The 25659-nt window shown below is 43.1% G+C and overlaps 1 protein-coding gene across 2 annotated transcripts in view; it reads right to left on the minus strand.

The window, feature by feature from the left end:
- ARMC9 (armadillo repeat containing 9) overlaps window positions 1–25659 on the minus strand; it is a 149828-nt gene that overhangs the window by 116224 nt on the left and 7945 nt on the right. For both annotated transcript variants that reach the window (XM_035006901.1, XM_035006902.1), the window contains exons 2-8: window positions 24251–24338; window positions 22658–22783; window positions 18524–18694; window positions 16815–16970; window positions 10418–10510; window positions 8693–8717; window positions 1131–1288 (exon numbers count right to left, since the gene is read on the minus strand). In XM_035006901.1, coding sequence (XP_034862792.1) covers window positions 1131–1288; window positions 8693–8717; window positions 10418–10510; window positions 16815–16970; window positions 18524–18694; window positions 22658–22783; window positions 24251–24301 — 780 coding nt within the window. In that variant the 5' untranslated portion in view covers window positions 24302–24338. The remainder of the gene's footprint in view (window positions 1–1130; window positions 1289–8692; window positions 8718–10417; window positions 10511–16814; window positions 16971–18523; window positions 18695–22657; window positions 22784–24250; window positions 24339–25659) is intronic.

Here is a 25659-nt window from a genome sequence, read left to right on the forward strand (position 1 = left end):
ATTACGAAGTGACACAATTACAGGTAATTTTAATGTCATTTTTGCAGAGTTCTCGATTTCTAAAATTTTTATAATACATACTATTTTGTAAGCATATTTTTAAGTCACTAAAAAAACTTATTTTTTTTTTTAAGTAATCTCTATGCCAAACATGGGGCTCAAACTCACAACCCCAAGATCAAGAGTCACATGCTCTACCAACTGAGCCAGCCCACTAAAAACAATTTTAATACACAACCTTACATTTGTGACAAAATTATACAGAACTTAATACATGCACATGAGTACAAAACTGGGGAAATCAGAATAAGATCAACAGACTGGATCAACGTCAGTTCTGGTTGTAGTATTGTACTAGTTATGCAAAAATGTTACTATTGGGGGAAACTGGCTAGTGTGCCAAGACTCTCTTTGCATTATTTCTAAAAATTGCATGTGAACCTACAATTATTCCATTTTTATAGAAAAATGTATATTTCCACAAAGAAATTTTATTATACTTTCTAATATTTTAGTAAATGAAACACTAAAGTCATTCCCATTAAACTCAGAAATAAGACAAGGAGGCCCATGGCCACATTATTTGACAATGTTCCACAGTCTTAGCCAGTATGCTAAGAAAAAAGAAAAGTCATTATAAATAATGAAACAAAACAAAACAAAAATATCATTATGTGAAGATGATATGACTGCCAACCTAGAATACAGGAGAATTGATCAAAAGAATCTATCAGATTAACAGAGTTCAGAAGGATAGCTGGATATAAAATCAATATGTGAAAATCTGTAACTTTCCTTTACACCAGCAGCGTATTTCCCTCATTTTTATGCCACTTCATATTATTATTTTCTGTTGCCAGACAATTTATTCTTTGCTAATGTTAAGAATAAGGTAGAGGAATAAAGATGTGGTCGACAGTGTGTCAGGAAAAATGGATAAAATACAGCAAGCAGCACAATAACCGGTGTGCAATGTCCGCGTGGTCTCCTTTCTGCTCTTGGCTTTGTGAGGCACAGGGGCAGGTCTCGCTGGCTGGGAGCGGCCAGGAATCCCATCATCAACACAGCCCATGCTCTTAACACTTCCTTAGCTCCTAACAGACACATGAGTGACTGCGGATCTTTCTTACCATCTTGCCACTGACTGTGGCCTCCAGAGAATCCACCAGCTCTGCTGTGACCCCGATGAGATTGTGGTAGTCTGCCTGAATCTTGTTGTACCGCTTCAGGTATGTCATTGACCTTCGCTCGGCTTCTATCAGCTGCTGGTGGAGCTGCTGTGACACTTCTAGGAAGACAATACATATTGAAACAAATATATAGTAAGAAAACCCCACAAAATAAAAAATAATCACATTCTTCTCAAGGGAGTATCATGCCTACTTTCAGAATATTTTGCTAACACAATGAACTTGACATTATTCGTGTCTAACACTTTGCTGCTATTTCTCTACATGTTTAATTACCAAGTGCTATGTAACCACTGATTTTCAATTTCTTGTCTCTGGTAGTTCAACTGAACCATCACTGGTTTTCTTCACACAATCTATTTCCTTGACTGAGCTCCATGCAATTTCTTTTAGTTGTTCTATGTACGAGAAACAAACTCAGTGTTTCTTTCTACAATCAGCTCACAAACTGGATGAACTGAACCTGTGTCTTTTCCTGGTTTTGTCCTGTGATGTTGTCCAGGGGACAGTAAGTATCTACAGGACAGTTCTTCATTTTAAGTAAAGGTTAGGCTACTTGACTAATGCTGAGAAAGCTAGAATCCAGAATTAGGTAAGGTTCCAGGTGCTCACTCTGCCAGCTTGATAAAGCACAAACCACCCCACTGGGCCTTAGAGCAGGCAGCCTTGGAAGATGTTAGGGCTCTCTTCTTGGACTCCCCACCAGGGGCAGCACTTGATGGCCAAGCCACCCAGGACACAGCTGGAATAGCAAACTTCATCCATGTCAACACTCCTTCTCCTATCCTACTTTCCCCCCTCCCAGAAGGCTAAGTTTGGATCGAAGGAAATGATGCTGCCCACAGACCCAAGTTAACTCCCTCCTGTCCCAATCCAGGTACTGCGTAATACTTAAAGTCATTGTTTTAGAACACATTTCATCTATACAGAGAGAGATTTTAAAATCATAAAGACCTGGGCTCAAGCCCCTACTCTACCACATTCTTGCTGGATACCTTGGGCAAGATACTTAACTTCTCTGATACTCATTTCTTTCTTTCTATATATATATATATATATATTTTTTTTTTTAGAGAGAGAGAGAGGATGCATGCAAGGGGAAAGCGGGGCAGAGGGAGAGAGAGAATCCTAAGAAGGCTCCATGCCCAACAGAGCCCAACAGGGGGCTCGATCTCACGACCCTGAGACCATGACCTGAGCTGAAATCAAGGGTCGGACACTTAACCAACTGAGCCACCCAGGCGCCCCTGATTCTCATGCCTTATGAAATGGGGATGATAATGACCTTGAAGAGTTACTGTGGGATTGTACAGCACAGGGAATACAGTCAATGATGCTGCAATAACACTTACCCAGGTGAGCACTGAGTACTGCACACCTGAAACTAATATAACACTGTATGTCAACCACACTTTAATTTAAAAAAAGCACACATACAAAACTGAGTCATTGTGAGGATTCAATGAGCAGATACATCCAAGTGCCTAGCTCACTGCTGGCCCACGGGAGGAAGTCAGTAAGTGGCAGCAATTACTACTGTTTCCTCTATGGGAAGGGCCAAAGATTTTCTAAATGTATTTCTATGCAAGAGGATAACCTGAAAAACCCAGAGGTTACACTGTAAAACAGTAAGACGCAAAGTTTGAAATATGTTAGAAGCATCCAGAAATAAAGATGATCAAGCCTCACATCCAGAGACTCTGATTTTGTGGCTGCAGGCTGGGGGCTGAGAAACTGTAGGGTCAACAAAGTCCCCAAATGGCTCTGACACATACCACAAGTTTGAGAACGGCCGTCCTAACTCATCTATTCCTCTTGGTGTTCTTTTTTTAAAAAGATTTTATTTATTTATTTGACAGAGAGAGACACAGCGAGAGAAGGAACACAAGCAGGGGGGAGTGGGAAAGGGAGAAGCAGGCTTCCTGCCGAGCAGGGAGCTCAATGCAGGGCTCGATCCCAGGACCCCGGGACCATGACCTGAGCCAAAGGCAGATGCTTAACGACTGAGCCACCCAGGCGCCCCTCCTCTTGGTGTTCTAAAGAGCCATGAAGATCATGCACAAACTGTATTTCAAAAACTTTGTTTTGTGATTATGTGTAGAAGTAAAATATTTTAACTATTAAAACCCAAAACATCACATAATAATGAACTAACATTATTATTATTGCTTAGCATCCTTCAAATCTCAGTATTGAAAGATAACTTTAAAAACTCCTCTGGCATAAACTTACATCCAGGGGCACCTGGGTGGCTCCATCGTTAAGCGTCTGCCTTTGGCTCAGGTCATGATCCCAGGGTCCTGGGATCGAGCCCCGCATCAGGCTCCCTGCTCGGCGGGAAGCTTGCCTCTCCCTCTCCCGCTCCCCCTGCTTGTGTTCCTGCTCTCTCTATCTCTCCCTCTGTCGAATAAATAAATAAAATCTTTTAAAAATAAATAAATAAAAAATAATAAACTTACATTCTTTATTGAATCTTTGGAGAACATCTCTGGAAATCATTTATCGAGTTTTTACTTAAATACTATTAGGGAGAAGGAGTCACTACCATCTTCCTATGCTCAATTACAATAAACTAGAACTTCCAATGATGAAAATTCTACAGGATGGTTTATAATTCCATTTCGTGGTAATGACTATTAGACAGCATCTATGAGAACTTTCTCAACGTGTACCGAGTGGCAAATGATGAATGAAGAACCAAAACCCATTAACTGGGCAAATGACCTCACAAATCATCAATATAAAAGCCACCAAAGGGCGCCTGGGTGGCTCAGTTGGTTAAGCAACTGCCTTCGGCTCAGGTCATGATCCTGGAGTCCCGGGATCGAGTCCCGCATTGGGCTCCCTGCTCAGCGAGGAGCCTGCTTCTCCCTCTGACCCTCCCCCCTCTCATGTACTCTCTCTCATTCTCGCTCTCTCAAATAAATAAATAAATCTTTAAAAAAAAAAAAAGCCACCAAAATTGTCCCTCTTGAAAGGGGACTGCACAAAGGAACACTCCCCCTCGGAAACTCACTGCGCAATTAGCTAAATGTAAGGGACCCAGAAATATTTGTGACCAGTTCAAACACACAGTTTAGCAGCCTGCTGTACAGAGACAGATACCACCTTGCAGAGACACCTTAGCTGCCTACAAACAGGACATGACCATTACTGGAAGCTACTGGGGTCGCAGCTCCAAGATCTCAACTTTATTTCTGAGCATTAAAAAGAACCCTGACTTTTTTCCTTCTCAAAAATTTTATGAGACAAGGACGACTGAGCCAAGATCCCTAGCCGTGCAAGAGCTCAACTTTTAGCGGAGAGGTCTCATTTCAAATTCCATGTTATATTAATGAAACACTCTTAGTCATGCCAGTGATATTTATTGAGACTCTTCATATTTCAAAACTACTGACAGAATTTGTACCAAATCCAAAGAACTACATCCCAAGTTTTAAGCAAAGAGATATATACAACTAAAAGAATGTGGGTTAAGGTCACAGAAAGTTTCTCGATCATTCCAGCATGCATTGAAACAGTAACAAAAGTGATGGAGATCTCCCCTGTGGCCAAGCCTCAAGCTTTCTCTTAACATTTCCACTTTAAGTACATTGCTTTTTTTTTTTTTTAAAGAGTAGATGAGATTTAATTTTAGTGATCCCTTTGTTGCTCAAAACAAAATGGTACATTTTAAAATATGGAACTATTTTTCCAACATCTAAAAATCTAAAATCAATCACTCTAACTTTACAATACAATATACTCTCTCTTCTTTGTATTCAGATATAAATTGGCTCTTTGCTGTTTTGCTAATCCACAAGTACTGGATGGAGAAACTTATGATGTATAACTATGAATACTGGTCATCATTTTTAAAATACCATTTAGGGCTCTACACTCTAGAAAAATGGTCACTTGCTCATTTTCTGAAGGAGTCAAATCAATTAATGGCAAAAATGCCGAAAGATATGATTTCTCTACCTTTTTTAGATGGCCAGGTAAAATAATAACACAATATGCTGTATTTCCAACCTGAATTTTTCTTCTAAACTCCATTTAAAAATATAATTCCTTTTCAGAGAATTTTCCACTCCAAGCACTTTTTTTTTTTTTTTTTAAGATTTTATTTATTTGACAGAGAGAGAGAGCACAAGCAGGGGGAGCGGCAGGCAGAGGGAGAGGGAGAAGCAGGCTCCCCGAGGAGCAGGGAGCCCGATGCGGGGCTTGATCCCAGGACCCTGGGATCATGACCTGAGCCGAAGGCAGATACTTAGCCAACTGAGCCACCCAGGTGCCCCTCCAAGCACTTTTCTTGCCTCCTTCAAAAGCTTATGGAACTCTTAGCTGATCCATGAAACCTTCCTATCAAGACACACAGAATAATGACTCGCCCAACCATTCAATGTAAAAACAACACCTAAGTCTAGAATTAAATTAAACTGGGGGCATGTCTGGGCTTTGAGATCACTGCAGCCATTAAGTGTGGGAGGAGGGGACAAAGTGCAGACAACCGGCTGTCAGGACACTGGCCCGGGGCCCCTGATACCAGCGCTCTGCAGCACTAATCTCTGGTATCCATGGCAACGCTGCATGCGGTGCTTATTCTGCCACAGCCACACGCTGGGCCTGCCAGTCTCAATTCCACAGACATTCTGCTTGGCTTCCTCAGAAAACTCAATTAAAACTGAACCTAAAAAAGGCTCAAACACCCTGGTCTTCTTGCTGAAATCCAAAGGAAAGATCTATAGAAAAACACAGGCTCTTCCCCTCCCAGCTTTTGCACTCCCTCTCCCAGATTTATCTGTAAAATTGGGCTACTTCTCAGAGACATGACTGGTTCTTGGCAGAAAGCTATCCTCCAAAACTGCAGGGTATGTTGGGGTGACAAGGGCTGGCTGAGACTCAGGAATCGGGGAGGTTTCCCACCACTTTCCCTCCACCAGTACCTAGGAGTTCAAAGACCGAATCTGAACAGAGGCCAAGCAGATTCAGTCAAGAACTAAGGCTATCTTCTGAAACTCTAAGGATGCAGGTGAGGTAGTGGTTTTAAAATGACTGCCCCGTCTTTGACACTCCTTCCTATCAAGAGGTGGAAGGTCATTCTCCTTTCTTTGAATGTAGATTGGCCTTAGGAATTGCTTCTAATGAGAATGTAACAGAAGTGACACTGAGTTACTTGAGAGGCTGGTTTAGAAAAGGTGATGCAGCTTCCACTGGCTCCGTCTGGGGACATTCGCCCTTGGAACCCAGCCACCATGCCGCGACGAAGCCTAGGCCACGTAGGAGTTCCACTCAAGGGCCTCAGCACAGGCCCCCAGACTTGCGCAGGTGGGTGAGGAAGCCTTGAAGATGGCTCCACCAGGCTCCATCGGCATCCAGGAGGCACTGAGGGAGAACTGCCTGAGCACACGATTCCCAGCCATGCAAGATGGTGATAATAATATAAATGGACATTGTTGTTTTATGCCACTAAGCCCGAGATGGTGCACTAGGTTGGAACAGAAACAGAAATAGTGGGGCAAAGGTGCATTTCTAGGAGTTGCAGGGCAGGACCCAAATGCCCAGAGCAATTTATGAATTCCCACTGTTCTGGGGGCGCCTGGGTGGTTAAGCAATGACTCTTGGTTTGGTTCAGGTCATGATCTCGGGGTCCTGGGATTGAGCCCCACACTGGGCCCTGTGCTCAGTGCAAGGGTCTGCTTGAGGACTGGAAAGGGTATATGATGTGTTTCATGCCTTCGGTAAGTTCTGGTGGCATAATCCTCAGTCCCACTCCCTGTGCTCTGTCTCTCTCTAAAAATGGATAAGGAAATCGTTAAAAAAAAAAAAAAAAAGAATTCCCACTGTTTCAAACATGAGAAAACTGGCACAGGACCCACCCCAGCCAACGCCCGGGAACTGTACTAACTCTTCAGGGAGCAGGCCCGAGGAGCTGAAGAAATCCGCTCAGGCCCATCCTCGGGCTTAACTACACTGCGGGCGGAGCAGTCTCCGGAGCGCCAAGGTGACCTTCCATGTTGACCCCATACGGCCACATCTGTGGTCAGGCAAGGACCGATGCTCCCCCGTGAAGGATCAGTGGGGCCTGTCCCTCTGAGCTCTGGGGGGTGGCGGGGCCGGTGGGGTTGGCGGGGCTGGCAGAGCCACGCACACACACAGAGCCGCTGGGCTGGGGAGAGGCAAGCCTACACAAGGCCGAAACAGGCATCCAGACTTCCCGCCACCTCCCTCCTGGGGTGTCAAATCTAAAGCTTGTTTGTCAACTCCCTGGAAAGCAAAGAGCTAAATAATTTACTAACACTTCCTTTCTTTATAAAACTTTAACTTTCTAAAAAAAACCAAAAACCAAGAACCAACCCCCCCCCACACACACACACAAACCCATGGAGAAACAATGGCAGGAAGTTTTGAGATCAGCTCTAACACTACCCTGCGGCGGGAGGGGCAGATGTGCGATTCCACATGGTAAAACTCCACCTGCTGGGGACTTAGGATTAGGCCACCAGAACTTACCGCAGGCCTGAACACTTCACACAGCCTTTCCAACATTTCAGTGGTTTCCTAATGTAGCATCAAGGCCGAAACTCCGGCAAAGAACCACAATTGTGGCCACTGACTTTGTTCTGTTGTTGTTGTTGTTCTTTTTTTTTTTTTTTAAACAAACCCTTGTGTCGAGGGCTGACTGGCCACTGACTTCATATTAACTAAAGTTTTTCTCACCTTACCGAAAAATGAACAGTTCTGGTTAAAAAAAAAAAAAAAAAAAAAAAGGCTAATAATGGAAAACCATCATTTTATGCTGGAATGTTGGAATTCCTACTTTGAATGCAAAAAATGGAAATGCTTCTAAGATGGGTGCTCCATATTGCTACAGAAACAAGAGCCCCCTAGACTAGTTCAAGATAAAAGTGACAGATACTAAAAGGATTCTTCCTCCCACCTCCTCCCCCCCCCGTGCTGCACTGTGTCTTCTGGCTGTGCCCTTTGGGACAGGGCCTGGGCTCCCTTCATCTCTCCACACCTGGGATACCTGATGTGCCAGCCCTGCTGCACAGGGGGCCTCAAGGGACCACAGAGAAACTTGATTGCAAAGCACTTCACAAATATTTAGACTGTTTTATTTAAAAAAAATATTTAGACTTTTAAAGCCCTTGTTCACCAAGTGCACGAATTTTCTCCATCTCTGCTCCTATCTCACTACTCAAAAGTGAGTCAAACTTTTGAGTTGGCAAAACTGTTCTTTAAAAAACGTTAATCTAGGGGCGCCTGGGTGGCTCAGTCGGTTAAATGATTGACTCTTGGTTTCAGCCCAGGTCGTGATCTTAGTGTCATGAGATCGAGCCCCACATTAGGCTCCGTGCTTAGCTTGGAATCTGCTTAGGACTCTCTCTCCCTCTCCTTCTGTCCCTCCCTTCTGCTCACTTGCGCTCTCTCTCTCTCTCTCTCTCTCCCCCCCCTAAAATAAATAAATAAATCTTGAAAAAAATAAAAATTAAAAAATGTTAATCTAGATGATTTACCTTTATGACTTTGTCCGTTCTCCTTCTGGGATGAGAAAGAAGTTGAGGAAAACAGGCACTGAGGATAAAGTCCTCAGGGTCTCTCACATTGTGCAGCCAATCTGAGAAAGCCTTAGCAAGATACAAGAGGGAATTCTCAGGACGGTAAAGTCTGCTTCTTCATGTAGCTATAAGGAGCTGAGACAGTTACTGACTTCTCAGTACTTGGATGGCTCACTCTCAAGTGAACCCTCTTCTCTGCAGCTCAATTCCTGCTGCATGCGTGCAAGTCTTATGCTGTTTCAATGGCCCCCCAAGCGGCCTCCTTGTCCCCTTCCAAAGACCTTCCCCACTGCTACCGAACATTCTCCTAAAAATGCAAACTGAACTCATACCCTTCAACTCTGTCACTTCAATTTTAAAGCTCTACCCTAAGGAGACTGAGATGGGGATGACAACAGCAAAGCACAGTAGATAAGATCACAGACTCTGGAGCCAGACTGCCTGAGTTTAAATCTCAGCTCCCACACATCAGGCCACAGGACTGAAGGCAAAGCACTTAACTTGTTTGGTTTGGGTTTTCTTAAAATTTTTTTGGTAACAGCTTTACTGAGATATAATTCACATATAACTCACTCATTTTAAGTATATATTTCATTGGTTTTCAGTATGCTCATAGAGTTGTGCAACCATCACTACAATCAATTCTAGAACATTCTTATCACTCCCCAAAAGACCTCTGTACCCATTAGGAGTCATCCCCATTTTCCCTACCCTCCCTGGCCCTAGGCAACCACGAACCTACTGTCTCTATTGATTTGCTTCTTCTGGACCTTTCATACAAACAGAATCATATAAAAGGCAGCCTGTCATGTCTGGCTTCTTTCACTCAGCACGATGTTTTCAAAGTTCATCCACACTGTAGCATGTGTCAGGACTTCATTCCTTTACATGCCTGAGTAATATTCCATTATATGGGTATGCTGCATCTTATCTATCCATTAATCCCTTGATGGACATTTGAGTTGTTTTCACTTTTCGGCTGTATTGAATAACATTGCTGTGAACATTCATGTACAAGTTGTCATGTGGACATATGTTTTCAGTTCCCTTGGGTATATAGCTAGGAGAGGAACTGCTGGGTCACATGGTAACTCTATATTTAAACTTTTGAGGAAACAACCTATTTTTGAAGAGTATTTAATGATATGGGGAAATGCTCTCTTCATTTGGTAAAAATATTTAAAAATACACACATGTACAGATATCTACGTTTATTTAAACATTACATACTTTTGGGTGTATGTATGTATACAAATGCATTTCTATGCTTTCCAAATTCTCTATGAGGAATATGATCAATTTTATAATCAGGAATAAAAAGGAGTGATTTTTTTTTTTTAATGTAAATATGAGCATGGTATTCTCCTGCTTAAAATGCTCCAGAGGCTCCTCTTGACTTACAAGACCTCACACAAACCTATGTGCCCTGGCCCTGCCTAGTCTCTGACTTTCTCTTCTGTTCCAGCAATACTGAATTCCCAAATATACGGTCTCAGTCCTTTCACATGAGCTGTTCCCTCTACCTGGAATTCTCTTCATGGGCCTTGCCACACTCTGCCATGAATGCTTTACTCACTGGCAAATACGACAGCAACACTAACAGTTAGCCCCATCTAGGAGGCAGCCTGAGCCAGGGGGCCGCCCCAGCACCACAGGTGGTGCCCATCTGCTTCAAAAGGATACGTATAACGTTAAAAGCTTTGGTGTGTTGCTGGCTTTAAAAATTAAAGCCAGAAACTTTTCCAACTTCAGCTTTAATTCTGGAGTCCAAGAATCCTGAAATAAAAAAAGAAAGATAATAAAAGCCCTAGATCATTAAATGCCAACAGCATTGTCAAATGGTGGCCTTTGGCTTAAATAACCCCATCCAACACAGTTACTGAAATCAAGAGCAAGATGCCTTGCCTGTGGTGTGATGCCGCGAAAAATAGGTTTTTGGACATCTGACCAATTCGTTTATAAAAGATCAGATACCCACAGCAGGAGGAAAGAACGGAGTTCTGTCATAAACAAGGAAAAAAGAACCCTGCACATGATTTGAATATTTCATGTGATTTACACACAAGCATGACAAATAAGCGTATTAGGTTGAATGGCAACCAGAATTCAGAATCGTTGAAGCATACACGGTGCTGGCGGGTATACACGGCTAGCACTCAGTTCCTGCGAGTTTCCCAAAGAGAAAGGCTCATTTCCATAAACCTCATCTAGATAAGGAAAAAAAAAAAAGACAGAAGCTGTTATCTGCCTCAAATAATCCGTCATGTCAAGCATTACGATATACTTTTAGTTTGATTTGTCCCTTGATAATAAATTACTTAATTCAAATAATGCTCATTAGAAGGAAAAAATAATGACTTAAGGAATAAAAGAAAAAGTGTGACAAGCAATTATCTTTCTCAGGCAATTTTCCTTACAGTCTTTATATAAAAAAATCTATCACCCAAACCAAGAAGTTCCACAGAAAAGAAGCAAGATCTCTAAAAATTCCTATCAACTTACCTCTTAGGCCCTGCCCCACCCCCGCAGACCCCCGTCCTTCCGCGCTTCCCCTCCCCAGCTCTGTGTCCTTATCCATGCCCCCACCCCACCCGTTCTACCCAGGGCATCATCTGGCTTTTTGAAAAAATACTATCTTATATTTTTAGAAGACTGTGTAATTCCCTGACATGGCATGATAGCTTTAGTTATAATGTGTGTGTTATGGGTTGAATTGTGTCCCCTAAAAAGATATGCAGAAGTCCTAGCCTCCTCAGAATGTGAGGTCATTGGAGTGGGGTTGTTGTAGATGTAATTAGTTAAGATGAGGTCATATTGGAGTAGGGTGGGCCCTTGATGCAACATGACTGGTGTCCTTCTAAGAAGGAAAATTTAGACACAGGCACAGAGAGAAGATGGGCCTGTAAAGACGGGGGACTGGAGTTATGCTGCCACTAGCCAAGGGACATCTGAGGCTACCAGAAGCAGAAAGAGGCAAGGAAGGATCCTCCCCTAGAGGCTTCGCAGGGAGCATGGCCCTGCCAACACCTTGATTTCAGACCTCTGGCCTCATGAACTATGAGACCGAAAGTTTCTGTTGTTTAAGGTACCCGGTCTGTGGCCCTTTGTTACAGCAGCTCTGGGAGACTAATACAGCGCGCTACCGCTCAAGGCTTCTGCGCTCAACCATACCATAAAGAATTGCAAGGAAGGACTACCATGTTGGCCAACATTAATGAAGACATCTTAAAAAACAAACAAAACAAAATATTTGGAACATGGAGACTTCCAGTTAAATTGCTCTGTTGCTGATTACTATTTTGTATCACCACCAAGTATATATTTTCAGTTTAACTGTTTACCTTCTGATGCTCTGCTAATGACAAGGCTAAGATTGGGATAAAACCTCTCTGGGCAATGAATCCCTTATTTTTTTCTTGACTGCTTTGATTTTTCTGTGCTTTCAGCTTTGAGAACAAGAACATTTCCAAGTCTGCTAGGCACCTGACTGCCCAGCTCCCACAGGAATGGGGGAAGCACTGGGCTGGTTCTCTGTACTCCCTGAACGAAGTCACTCCCCCTCTTTACATCACAGTCTCTTCACTTATAGAATGTAGACTTTACACTAGATGAGTGATCATCTGACTTTTTTTTTTTCCAACAGCAAAACCCTTCTGATCATTCAAAGTCTTGCCCAGAACCCTAATGTATGAAATGAATAAAAGCAGGGTATTCTTGTGGAGGGGAGGGGAGAACTCCATGCTTGACTCTCTTGGCCTACCCACTGCCTCCTCCCTCCCTCGCAGAGCCCACAAGAATTCCTTCCATTTCTTTCCATTTTCACTAATTAAGCTTGACTTGGTCCCTGGCACCCAACTGCCCAAAACTTTTTCTGGAAGTAATCAGCTAGAGGAATACCTAAATATTTCTGCAAGGAGATGCTCACTGACAATTTGCTGAAAAGAGCTCATTACAATCTCTACAAAATAATTTTCTTTCCTGACACCTCAGCAGAAAAGATAACCTGAAAAAGCAATGAAAACAACTAAAAAAGCTGCATAAGTTAACCATATTTTAAAATCCATCCCCAAGTGGCAAGAAAGGAAAAGCAGAGGCTAAAAGTGACAGTTTTCGCTCTAAGGATAACTCAGAGTCTAGAAGACCTTACACCTCAGTTCTAAGAGTGGTCATGGTACAGAAGACGAAGACAATAGGATCCACTCATAGTAAACAATCTAATAGGAGACCCTAGCATAAAACTGGGATCCCAGGGCACCTGGGTGGCTCAGTTGGTTAGGCGTCTACCTTCAGCTCAGGTCATGATCCCAGGGTCCTAGGATCGAGTCTTGCATCAGGCTCCCTGCTTAGTGGGGAGCCTGCTTCTCCCTCTGTCCCTCCCCCCTTTCGTGCACTCTCTCTCTCTCTCAAAAACAAATAAAACTTTAGAAAAAAACCCTGGGATCCCAAAGGACTATACCATCAGGAAAAAGTCAAGGACAAACCAATCCACTGTCTAGAAGGTGACAGCAAGGAAATCTACCTGTCTTGACCTTGACATTAGGTAGAAGGGAGGAAAAACCTCATTTGAAACTTCATAACCCAAACTAGTCTCATTAAAGATTGTAGCCTAAACTGAAACTATCTATGTGGTTCCCAAAGCCTTGAGCAAAGCAATTTAATTTAAAATGATCCTGGGTTGGTAATGCCCTAGATGACTGAGAGATGCAAATGCAGATCTCTGAAAGAACCAAACTCCACTCAGGCCTCAAAAAACTCCCACAAGTCCCAAGTAGAGTAAACTCATTGTCAAAACTCAAAATAACTAATTTTTTTTTTTTTTCAAAAAAAGATATAAGGCGCCGTGAATGAACCAGCAGAAATTAAACACAGCAGGATCAAATCTATAAAGGCTCCTGATGTTAAAATTAACAAAGAATATAACACAAATTATAAATATGGTAAAGAAATAAAAAAAAAGGGTTGAAAATATGAGCAAAGAACAAGAGACTATAAAAAAAAATGACCCAGTAAATTTGAATTAAAAAACAAAAAGAACTTCTATTAACAAAAGTTAGTAAGTGAAATTACAAATTCAATTAAGGGGGCGCCTGGGTGGCTCAGTCGGTTGAGCGACTGCCTTCGGCTCAGGTCATGATCCTGGAGTCCCGGGATCGAGTCCCGCATCGGGCTCCCTGCTCGGCGGGGAGTCTGCTTCTCCCTCTGACCCTCCTCCCTCTCGTGCTCTCTGTCTCTCATTCTCTCTCGCAAATAAATAAATAAAATCTTTTAAAAAAAAAAAATTCAATTAAGAATTAAAGAACAGCTTAGACTGAAGACAGATGTGAATAAATCACGTGTTTCCTTTTTTTTTTTTCCTTTTGCTACTCTACTACTACTGCTAGTTCTGCTACTCAGAACACAGTCCTGACAGAGATCACGAGATGGAAAATACAAGATGTTAAGAGACATGGAGGGCTCAACACTGTGAACATCCTTGACTCTACTGAACTGTACACTTCACAGTGGTTGAGACGGTAAATTTTATTTTATGTGTATTTTGTCACAAATTTTTTAAATGAAAAAAAAAAAAAGACAGGATAGAAGAAGCAAGTCTAATGCAGATTTAATCAGATACATAGATTAAATGTAGATTTAATCAGACATCCAGAAAAAGATAATAAAGAGGAGAGGCAATATATGACGAGAAAACAGAATTTTCCAGAGTCGTTCAAAGGCACAAAACGTCACATCCAGGAAACCCAACAAATCCCAAGTAGAAATAGAAATCTACCACTAGACATGCCATAGTAAAATTACACAACCTCAAAGGTCAGAGAAATAAGACAGATCACCTACACGGGAAGAGCAATTAGACTGTTGGCCGGAGCGGGGTGATACCAACACCTTGTTATCAAGGGTGCGCCCGGGGGGCTCAGTGGGTTGAGCCCGACTCTTGGTTTCGGCTCAGGTCATGATCTCGGGGTTGTGAGATCCAGCCCACATTGGGCTCTGAGTTCAGCATGGAGTTTGAGATTCTCTCTCTTTCCATCTCCCATTGCCCCTCCCTGCCCCACACGCATGCGCGCTCTCTCTCTCTCTCAAAATAAATAAATCTTAAAAAAAAAAAAAGAAAGAAAGAAAATAGCTGTAAGCCTACCATTCTGGACCCTGACTAAAAAAGCAACAGAGACATTTCAGACAAGCGAGAACGGAAAGAAGAGACTGTCACCTAAAGGAGACTCTAAAGGGATGTATGTGAGGCAGAGAAGATGATTACAGATGGAAGGTCCTTAACGTAAGTCGGAACAGCAAGCACATCTATGGGTGAACAGAAGGGTAAATCCATACACACATAGACTGCATCAAATAATAAGATTCCGTAATGTGTGGGGTTAAAGTATGTAACTGAAATACTTGACAATAACAGTAAGTGAGCTGGGAAGGGGATGAAGGAGGTGAATGCATTCTAAGGTCCTTGTAATGGTCAGGAAGACGAGGAAGATATGAGCTTTAGATTCTGTTATGCATACATACTCAGGTATCTATGACGGCCACTGAAGGAACATATGTAGAGAGTAGCAAAAGGAAAAAAAAAAAAGGAAACACGTGACTCCTCATGAATACTGAACCCTGCAGACTCGGGACGCCAAGCCAGAGCGGGCCAGCCGCCTGCCGAAGCCCGCCTGGACCTCAGCCGCGGCCGCAGTGCTGCGCCATCATCTTCATAAACAGAAGTCTTCGCAGTGAGAAAATCCACTCTTTCAAGTTTCACCGCCTTCCTTAACCATTATGTGTTTTCAACCTTCTCGGAGAGGAAGGGGGCAAAACTAAATTTGGATGGACAAAGAAAACCAAGCACAGAATTCAACGTAGGCTACTCTATGACAAGCCTGCTTTCATGAAGTCATTCAACTCTGGCCTTCAGTTTAGGGGGCTACTATTCGGGAATGCTGACAGGTGTCTGACTAAAGCATAACGGAACAGGAGACGGAGACATACTGGGTCTGGAGAGAGAAGTGCATCTGTTGTCCAGTGGCGCATGAGCTCTCTCCAAAGAGATGCTCGGAAACAGTGTGAGATCTTTCTTTAGAAAAAGCAACTGCATCAGTCTCTTAAACACGTTTTCATAAACCTCTCAGGGGACATCTTAATTTTATTAAGTCAACAAGAATTACTACAATGGATAAACACTGATAATAAATAGTATGCTGAAATGTCAACTACAGTGAAATAAAACAATTAAAAGAGCTCCAGGAAAGTAGTCTGAAAGAAGTAATAGTACACAACCAAGTCCTCAGACATGCACCAAGTAAGTGAGACTCTGAATAGAAATTAAAACACATATAGCGGGGCACCTGGGTGGCTCAGTTGGTTGAGCAACTGCCTTCGGCTCAGGTCATGATCCTGGAGTCCCAGGATCGAGTCCTGCATCGGGCTCCCTGCTGAGCGGGGAGTCCGCTTCTCCCTCTGACCCTCCCCCCTCTCATGTTCTCTCTCTATCTCATTCTCTCTCAAATAAATAAAATCTTTAAAAAAAATAAAATAAATAAAATAAATAAATAAAACACATATGGCCAGCAATTACGTAAAATAACCTAGTTCTTTTCAGGCCACCAATTTTCGATGTAATTGAATAAAAATTATCCTTTCGATATTGAAAAAGTATGCATGGAATGCTTTAAGAAGTACACTTAAAAATAGTTATGTTAGTCCTAGTTAACAAGTCTTTTTTTTTTTTTAATATTTTATTTATTTATTTGACAGAGAGAGACACAGCTAGAGGGGGAACACAAGCAGGGGGAGTGGGAGAGGGAAAAGCAGGCTTCCCGCGGAGCAGGGAGCCCCATGCGGGGCTCGATCCCAGGACTCTGGGATCATGACCTGAGCCGAAGGCAGACACTTAACGACTAAGCCACCCAGGCGCCCCTAACAAGTCTTAATACAACCGAAAAATGAAATTTTATGGCACAAGAAAAGTTTGTCAAAGAAAATTATCTGAGAACAGAAGCGAATTTTCAGGTTTTTTACGGCATCATTCAGAAACCACTAGCGTCGACAAGGTGAAACCGCAATGCCACCCCGGATCCGACTGGTCACTCACCTGGAAGAGCTCTTTAAACGAGGGGTGGACCATGGGGTTGGGAACAAAAGGCAGAGCATAGAAAGGGAGAAACTCCGTGGTCTGGCTCAGCGCTGCCCCTTTGGTCTCCAGGTAGGTTTTGAAATAAGAAATCCTCTCATCCAGGTCCTCTTTGTCCTGCAAAGAAGGAAAGATGTTCGCTTGGGGTCTCCTGCTGGACGCCCGGTTCCACCCCCCCCCCCTCCATCCCACTCTTTCCCCGCGGCTCCTCTAGTTCCAGCCACGGTGCTGGCATCCTCCCCCACCCCCCATCCCCCCGCCTAGCAAGCACAAGGTCTCTGGTCATTCAAACACCACCCCTCATGTCCCCCTTGACGGAACTTTGTCAGGAATTTCAGAGAACTAGATATATAGTTCGATCTGCTGCCCTTTTACTTTATAATTATCATGTTCTCATATCCTTAAAATTCTTCATAAACATCATTTATACCGGCAGGACAAAACCTCACCTCATGGGTCTATCACAATTTACTTAACCAATTCCCCTATTATTAGACGTGTGCATTGTTTCCACTTGTCACAGATCATAAACATGCGTCTCCAGGATTCCCTCAGGAGAGGTGCAGAAGCTGCCATCGCATCCCTCCTTTCCTCTGCAAAGCTAACTAAGGACTGATCTTGCGGGCCGCACTGGCTCCACGCGTGATCCAAGGCAACCCCGTCCCTCTCAGGATTTGATTTCCTCCTGCGCCTCAGTGAGGTCGGGGCACTTGAGCTGCTCAGCCCGGAATCGAGTGCTCTCCTTCCCTGACCACCTGGCTGCACCAGAGCCGTGCACCCTGTGTATGTGTGCTCTTCTAAGCGACACATCTCACTCCGTCTACACCGGGAAGCCCTCTTCTGGCCACTGGGCTTAAAAAAATGTATGGTGTGTATTGATTTTTTTAATCTTACGTCAAAATAAAAAAGTTAGAAAACAGAAATAAATATAAGGAAAATGAAAATCTCCCATGGTCTCACCCCCCATGCACACTGTCTTGAGGAACAGGAATGGCTACCGTGACTTACTGTAAAGCTGCTCCCTCCACCACTGACCCCTCCCCCGGCCCCCCTGACATTTTAGTAAGTGAACATAGGTGCTTGGGGGCAGTAGCTAATGCAAGGAGAAGCCACTAAAGAAAGGCATGTAGTCAAATGTCAACATGGCCCTGCTCCCTTCTGTCATTTGCTCTGTACTGGGAGGCTTGGCGGCCACAGTAGTGGGCGCTCTCAGCCGTGCCCTCAGCACCACTGTGGAAGGACTGCAGAGGCTACACTCATCTGACCGCTCAGACAGACCTTCACAAACAGGCATCTTTCCACGGCTTAAGCTCAAACTTCTCTTCTATTAGACAGTCTAATATGTGGTCTCAATAGGTGTCCTCTTAGACATACGTGTATTCACGTTAAGTTGCCAAATAAGGAATTTTGCTGAGTTTTCAGAAATTTGAGGCATTGAAGAAAACCATGTAGCTTTCCATACAGAAATTATTAACTCTCTGTATAAACTAGAAAATAAACTACTGGGAATGAGACAGAAAATCATGCACAGGACATGGGACGCCTACTCCTTGGAAGCAATATGATAAAATGGCCACAAAACTAAATTAATGCTTATTTACAAAACAAAAAGCTAACATTTCCCCTTGAACACACCATTCAGACCCACCCAAATCACAAAGGGAACCTACAGGTCTCCCTAAGGAGTGTTTCAGAAGATAGATGGCAAAATGGATGTGAAGATAGAATTCCAACTTCTGGGCAAGGGAGTCACGATCTCGGATGGAACTGGGAACGTGTTCCTCCCACAAATCGAAGAACACCTTCTGGTCGCCATTGTCAAATGCAGCAACGAGGTCCTTCTGTGGAGAAGACATCAGACTGAACCCCAGTCATAAGGGAGGCCCATTCTCCCAACACCCCAACTTCTTACAAGCTACCCAAATCCCTGCATACCCCATACACTTTGTGGTTCCAGTGTGAGAACTCAGTCTCCTTCCCGAGATAAGGGACAGAAAACCAGAGAGCTAGAAGGCTTCAAGCATCTTAGGCTGAGATTCCCACAAACCAACCCTGGTTGCAAGGTCAAGTCTCAGCTTTACAAGGAACAGATGAAACATTTAAGTCTCTGACATGGAAGGAACCAGGCACAGGCCCAGGACTTGAGGCCAGAAAACGCACAGGCACATAAATACACTGAAGTCATCCTGTAGACTTGCTGACCCAGAGCATGTGATCGATAAAAAGCAGGTCAGATCCAAACCCCAGCCAGGCCTCAGTGGAACTCACCCCGCACACGGAAGCTTACCGACAGCCCAGCTAAGTCCTGGAGTGGCAGCTCCTACACACCGCCCCAGTCAATCCCAGGCCTGGGCGGTGGGTGCTGTCATTTGCTCCGTGTTGCTAAAGCATGTCCCATAGAGATGGCACTCGGGAAGTGATGACAGATTCCCAACACACCATGCAGTGACTGTCTGTGTCCACCAATTACAGAAACAGGGATGCACAGGCTGGAGATGGAGGGAGGAGCACAGGCCTGGCACTCTTCCCACCTCGGGGCTGCGTGAGTCTGACCACACAGGGCAGGCAGTTTCCTAAACTACCGTGCAAAAGCAGAAATAGAGAATTCTGGGGAAAGGAGGTGGCGATTATCATGCCACCAGCCTCGCAAAAATGATGACTGACCCACTGCAAATACCTGCTGCGTAATTTTACAGATTTAGGTATAAGGCAGAATGGACAGAACTTCCTAACGGTCCCAAACCATGTGATTCATATTGTTTTCCTTCCTGTATCAAATGCCCAAGATACTCAGACCTACATTTTGTGCTCATCTGCAAAAGCTTTTCTTGGATTGGATTTTCTACAGAACCTCCCGTTCCCCCCACCCAACACCATTATTCATCACTATTAATTGACAATTGTTTTTTATACTTTTTAAAAATGGCTTTATAGTTTTCCTCTTTTTTTTAGGTTGTTTAGAAATAAGCTTGTTAATATTATAAAATGGGAATGTACTGCACAATGTTGCACTGTCCGGTTATACTTAAAGACATTCATTAATAAAGAATCCATGAGGGACGCCTGGGTGGCTCAGTCAGTTAAGTGTCTGCCTTCAGCTCAGGTCATGGTCTCAGGGTCCTGGGATCAAGCCCCGCATTGGGCTCCCTCCTCAGTAGGGAGTCTTCTCCTCCCTCCTCTGCCTCTCCCCTGGTTTGTGTTCTCTCTCTCACTCGCTCACTCCCTCTCAAATAAATAAAATCTTAAAAAAAAAAAAAAAAAAAAGGATCTTCGGGGTGCCTGGATGGCAACCAACTCTTGGTTTCAGCTTGGGTCGTGATCTTGGAGTCTTGAGGATGAGCCCCGCACAGGCTCCATGCTCAGTGTGGAGTCTGCCTGGAGCTTCTCTCTCCCTCTCCCTCTGCCCTTCCCAGCTGCACTCTCTCTTACTCTCTCTAATAAATAAATAAATCTTAAAAAAAAAAAATCTTTAACTGTGCTTATTACAGAAATGTTCTCTACTTCATGTGATCAAGAACAACTGACTGTTACCTTACTCTGGAAGGTCTTGGCCCCTCAGCCTTGGAAACAGCGAAGGACAGCCTGTCAGCAGCCATGGGAAGGGAGGTGCCCAAAGTGTGAACAGTCAGGCACCGCCGCGTCCGGAAGAACGGGGAGGAAGCCCATTACTGACTGACACAGGGTGCAGGGGACCTTCCTAAGTGGCAGTACTGCTGGAGTCTGACGCCCCTCCAGGCTCACTGCGGCTGAGCTCGAAGCTGACCCCGTCATCCCCGCGAGCCACTCGGGGGGAGGCATGCTCTCAAGAGGGGGCTGGAGACCAAGAGTTCTTTGTGTGAGTGAGTTGCATGCAGACTCTTGTGAGTATTTTAAGGCTTCGAGTCAAGGTATTTTCTTACGTGGCTTGGCAGAGTCCACATGTTCAAATGGGCCATGTACAGTTTGTTCTAAATTCTTCATTTGTAGACCTGGGACCACAAACTTTCCTGTATCATTATAATCACATCTAAAATCCATCCTAACTTATGATTCATATTCTGTACCTGGAAATAGTCCCTGTATTTAATATCGACATACAAAGCAATCCAGTGTTATAACTCAATACAGTCACAAAGATTAATGATCTTCTCTAATATAAACCATGATCCCAGCCAGAATCACCAAGCTCAGAATATTTATACACCATCAACAATAACTTATAAACACACACACACACACGTCTTACAGAACTGTGCTTTGGAAAATTCTCCATTTGTTGAGTGCCACTGGCACTTAAGATATTTTGCTAAGCTGCTGTTCCAGGTATTTTTGTTTGGAATAGCTATCACAGTGGGCACAGCTGTTTATTGGACGAGCAGAAAAAATATGCCTGTGGCAATCAGAAAGTTTCAAGGTCTTTCAAGTTATAGAAAAATGGACCTGAATACAACTGAGAAATGTGAACCCAAACCACAAGATATCACTTCACATCCATTAGGGACTACTATCAAAACAAAACCAAACCAAAAACAAGTATTGGCAAGGCTGCGGAGAGCTTATAACCCCTGCACACTGTTGATGGGAATGTAAAATGTAATCACCATGGAAAAGAGTATAAAGGTTCCTCAAAAAATTAAAACTAGAACTACCATATGATCCAGTAATCCACTTCTGGGTATATATCCTAAATAACTGAAAGCAGGATCTCAAAGAGATATTCGTACACCTATGTTCACAGCAGCACTATTCACAATAGCCAAGAGGTGGAAAAAACTCAAGTGTCCACTGATGGACAAATGGATAAACAAAATGTGGTACAGACATATAATGGAATCTCCTTCAGCTTTAAAAAGGAAGGAAATTCTGTCACATGTCACAACATGGACAAACCTTGTTCCCTGTCCCCTCCAGCCTCCCCGAGCTAGAATGCAAGCACCTGGAGGGGTGAGCTTTGGTTTGGTTCACTGTGTCCCCAGTGCCTAAAATACATAACCTAAAACTGCTCAGGATGGGGATCACATTTGTTTCAGTTCCTAAGCATTGCATGGTTTCCTCTTTTTCTTCTTCCCAAGAAATGTACATTAAGGAGGGCACTTGATGGAATGAGCACTGGGTGTTATATGCAACTGATGAATTACTAAACTCTACCTCTGAAACTAATAATATATCGTATGTTAACTAAACTGAATTTAAATAAAAAATTAAATAAATAAATAAAATAAACAGAAATGTACTTATGTGGAAGATATTATGTCACAACCCATTTCCTAGGGAAGGTACACAGATTTAAAGATGACATTACTGGGACGCCTGGGTGACTCAGTCAGTTGAGCACCTGACTCTTGATTTTGGCTCAGGTCATGGTCTCAGGGTCATGAGATAGAGCCCCGTTGTGGCGGGCTCCGTGGTCAGCGGGGAGTTTGCTTCTCTCCCTCTTCTTCTCACTCTGCCCCTCCCCCTACTTGTACGCTCTCCCTCTCTCTAAAGTATATAAATAAATCTTAAAAAAAGGAAAAAAAAGATGATATTACTAATTCATACAAAAACACCTGAGCATCTACAAGTCACACTGCGGGTGCCTGGGGGCAGCTGGCTGGCTCAGTCGGTGGAGCATGTGACTCTTGATCTCAGAGTTGTGAGTTCCAGCCCCATGATGGGCATAGAGTTTACTTAAAAAATCAATCAATTAATTAATAAAATAAAATAAAAGTCACTCTGACCAGGTTCCCAGAAACAATTCCAATATTCTCTAATAACTGCATTTTTTACAAGTTGGGAGCATCTTGATTATTGACAGGTATCAAAAAAAAAAAGCAAAATGTTACCTGGATGATCAATGATCTGGAGTCCCTTAAAGAGCCACCTGCTGTTTTAGATAATGGCTTTCCTTTTATTTTGCATTCTTTTGAAAATGTTTTCAAGGTGTCTTCAAATTCAGCAAAATCTAAATACTATAAAAAAGAACATGAGTGTATATACAATTCTCTATTTTAACGTCAACAAAGCAACTGTCTTTGATGTAATTGTACCAGCTCTAAGTTACCACCTATTTATAATGGGGTTAACGAACTGTCATCTTTGGGAGAATTCAGGATCCAGCTTAGAATTTACTTACTTGACACACATACCCAAAGCCTAGAAAGACAGTATCATAGAAAATGCTTATTTACAGAAAATAAATTTGCTTTCAGAAAGAAAATGTGAGCTGCATGATTCATGATCGTTGTTAATAGAAGCAAAAGGATGTGTGCAGCATTCTGACAAAGGCAGAAGTGATCCCCAGAAGGCCTGACGGCTTTGGGTCTGGTAGGTCGCTGGGAATTTGCCCTGAAGCTGGCCCTGGAAAGAGTGCCTGTCCTTAAGAACAGAAGACCCGCCACTGAAAGACGGGCAACGTCATCACTGATCCTGGAGCATGGCACTCCTGCTCACCGCCCATCCTGGCCCCTCTCCTGGCCTCCTCTACCACATACTCTACTGCTGTTCTCTCCTCCTCCTCAGTTTGTGGCAGTCACGTCTTTTGGTTTCCACCTCCTGGGCGCGGGCTCCTTCCCCTTTGCTGGGACGGCTTTAGGAATGTATTCATGACCACCTCCCATATCTTTACGGCTTTAAGAATGTATTCATGACCACCTCCCATATCTTTACGGCTTTAAGAATGTATTCATGACCACACCAACGAATTCCAAAGCTGTGTTTCCAGGGCAGGTGCCTTGCCCCACGGCCGTGGCTCACAGTGCCTGATGAACGGTTTAATCACAGACTAAAACAGGAGCAACAGTTTCTTGAGCATCAGCTATGTGCTTGCCCCACGCTAACGGCAGTAGAGAATATAAAAAAGCCTAGGCTATGGGTCCTGTCCTTCAAAAGCTTTCAGTGTAGGAAACCTAAATGTCCATTAACAACAAGTTAAGTAGATACAGTGGCTCAGTGAAATATTCTACAGCATAAAAAGTATGAGGCAGATCACAGGAAGACGTTCACGCCACATTACTGTTGATAGAGAAAAGCCAAGCTTTAGCACAATGTACATGGCATCATTCCATTTTGTAAAACAAACCATAGACATGTAAATATATTTTGAATATTCATATAAAAAAAGTCTGGAAAACTAGACTAACCCGTTAACAGTGGTTCCTGCAGGAGTGGAGCGCAGGGAAATGAACTTTTTGTACTTCCACATTGTTTGAATCTTTACTGTGAGCATATGTTACTATTACAATTTTCTTTAAAGAAATTTTTTTCAAGTGGCTTTAAGATTTCAATTTAGTTATGAAAACAAAAAAATCATATAATGGAAAACAGGTAATTCTAATGTAAGGATAGAAAACACATTATAAGGCACTGTAAAATTTGCTGCATTGTAAAATACAAGTTTTCAAGATCTCTTTCTGTGACCCGTGTTTTGTAAAACATACCTCTTTCACAAGTCCAAGTAATTCTGATTCATGAGCCAGAACATCCCCCATATTGAACGGTTACTGTTAATTCTCACAGCAAAAATCTCTACAAGGCAAAAATAGAAGATAAAAGCTTTCATTTCAACCATCTGTGAAATCATAAAAAGGTGGCTGTGGTGGGCAGAATAAGGCCCTCATCCTAACCCCCAGAACCTGTGAATATGCTAGGTTGCATGGCAAGAGGGAATTAAAGTTACACACAGAATCAAGGTTGCTAATCAGCTGACCTTAAAATAGGGAGAGTATATATGATTATATGGTGGGCCCAGTGTAATCACAGGGATCCTTATAAGGAGGCAAGAGGGACAATGTCAGAATGATGCATCGCTTGCCCTGAAGGTAGAGGAAGGGCCCCAAGCCAAGGAATGAGTGCAGGCAGCCTCTAGATGTTCAAAAAGGCAAGGAACAGATTCTCCTCTGGAGCCTTCAGGAATGAACAAGCCCTGTGAACACCTTGATTTTAGCTCAGTGAGACCCATTTTGGACTTCTGACCTCCAGAACTGTAAATCTGTGTTGTTTTCGGTCACCAATTTTATGGTAATTTATCATACGGAAATACAGAGGCTAATGTTCAGAGTAATTCCTTCTTCTATGACAACTACTAAAATGAATATGAACACGGCCTAGAAGGTGGTGTAAATGAGCAGCGAGGACTGCCTCTTCTTATTTGGTACTCTAATGTGCCATAATGTGGTATGTGTAATTCAAACAGTCAAGACCACAAAGTGCATTTTAGAACAAAACAGAATTTGACAAGGTTCATTCATTTAAAGAAGGATATGCATTAATATTAATCTGATATAAATGAACACCAATTCCTCACTCTGCCTCCAAATAAAAACTAATCATTCACACAAAGATCTGGGATACTACTTATCTGCAAGAAATCTTTAATGTTTCCTGAAGACCATTATCATTTAGCCTTACAGTAATGGGGGAGGAAGTGGAGTGCATTTACACAGATGTTAGCACAAGGTCATGCACCAGGGAATGTATTAGGTCAGTCTTTGTTTTGTTTAGTTTAGAGAGAGAGAGCAAGCGGGGGGGGGTGGGGGGGGGCAGAGGGAGAGAATCTTAAGCAGGCTCCATGCCCAGCATGGAGCCCAACATGGGGCTCGATCTCATGACCCTGAGCTGAAATCAAGAGTCGGACGCTTAACCAACTGAGCCACCCAAGCACCCCATGGTTAGGTTTTTAATTACATTTAAGGATGCACAATATCTATATGTACATTTCCAAACATTTAAATAAGTAAAATATTGCAAACCTTTTAAAAACGTATTTTCTACTTTTTCTGTCCCCAGGTGTGCCCAAAGCAGCCACTCCCTGTGCCCCACTCCCAGGCTCTTCAGCCAGATGGACTGC

The sequence above is a fragment of the Mirounga leonina genome, unplaced genomic scaffold (genome assembly GCF_011800145.1).
Source record: "Mirounga leonina isolate KUSES-001 unplaced genomic scaffold, KU_Mleo_1.0 Mir_151, whole genome shotgun sequence".
NCBI lineage: Eukaryota > Metazoa > Chordata > Mammalia > Carnivora > Phocidae > Mirounga > Mirounga leonina.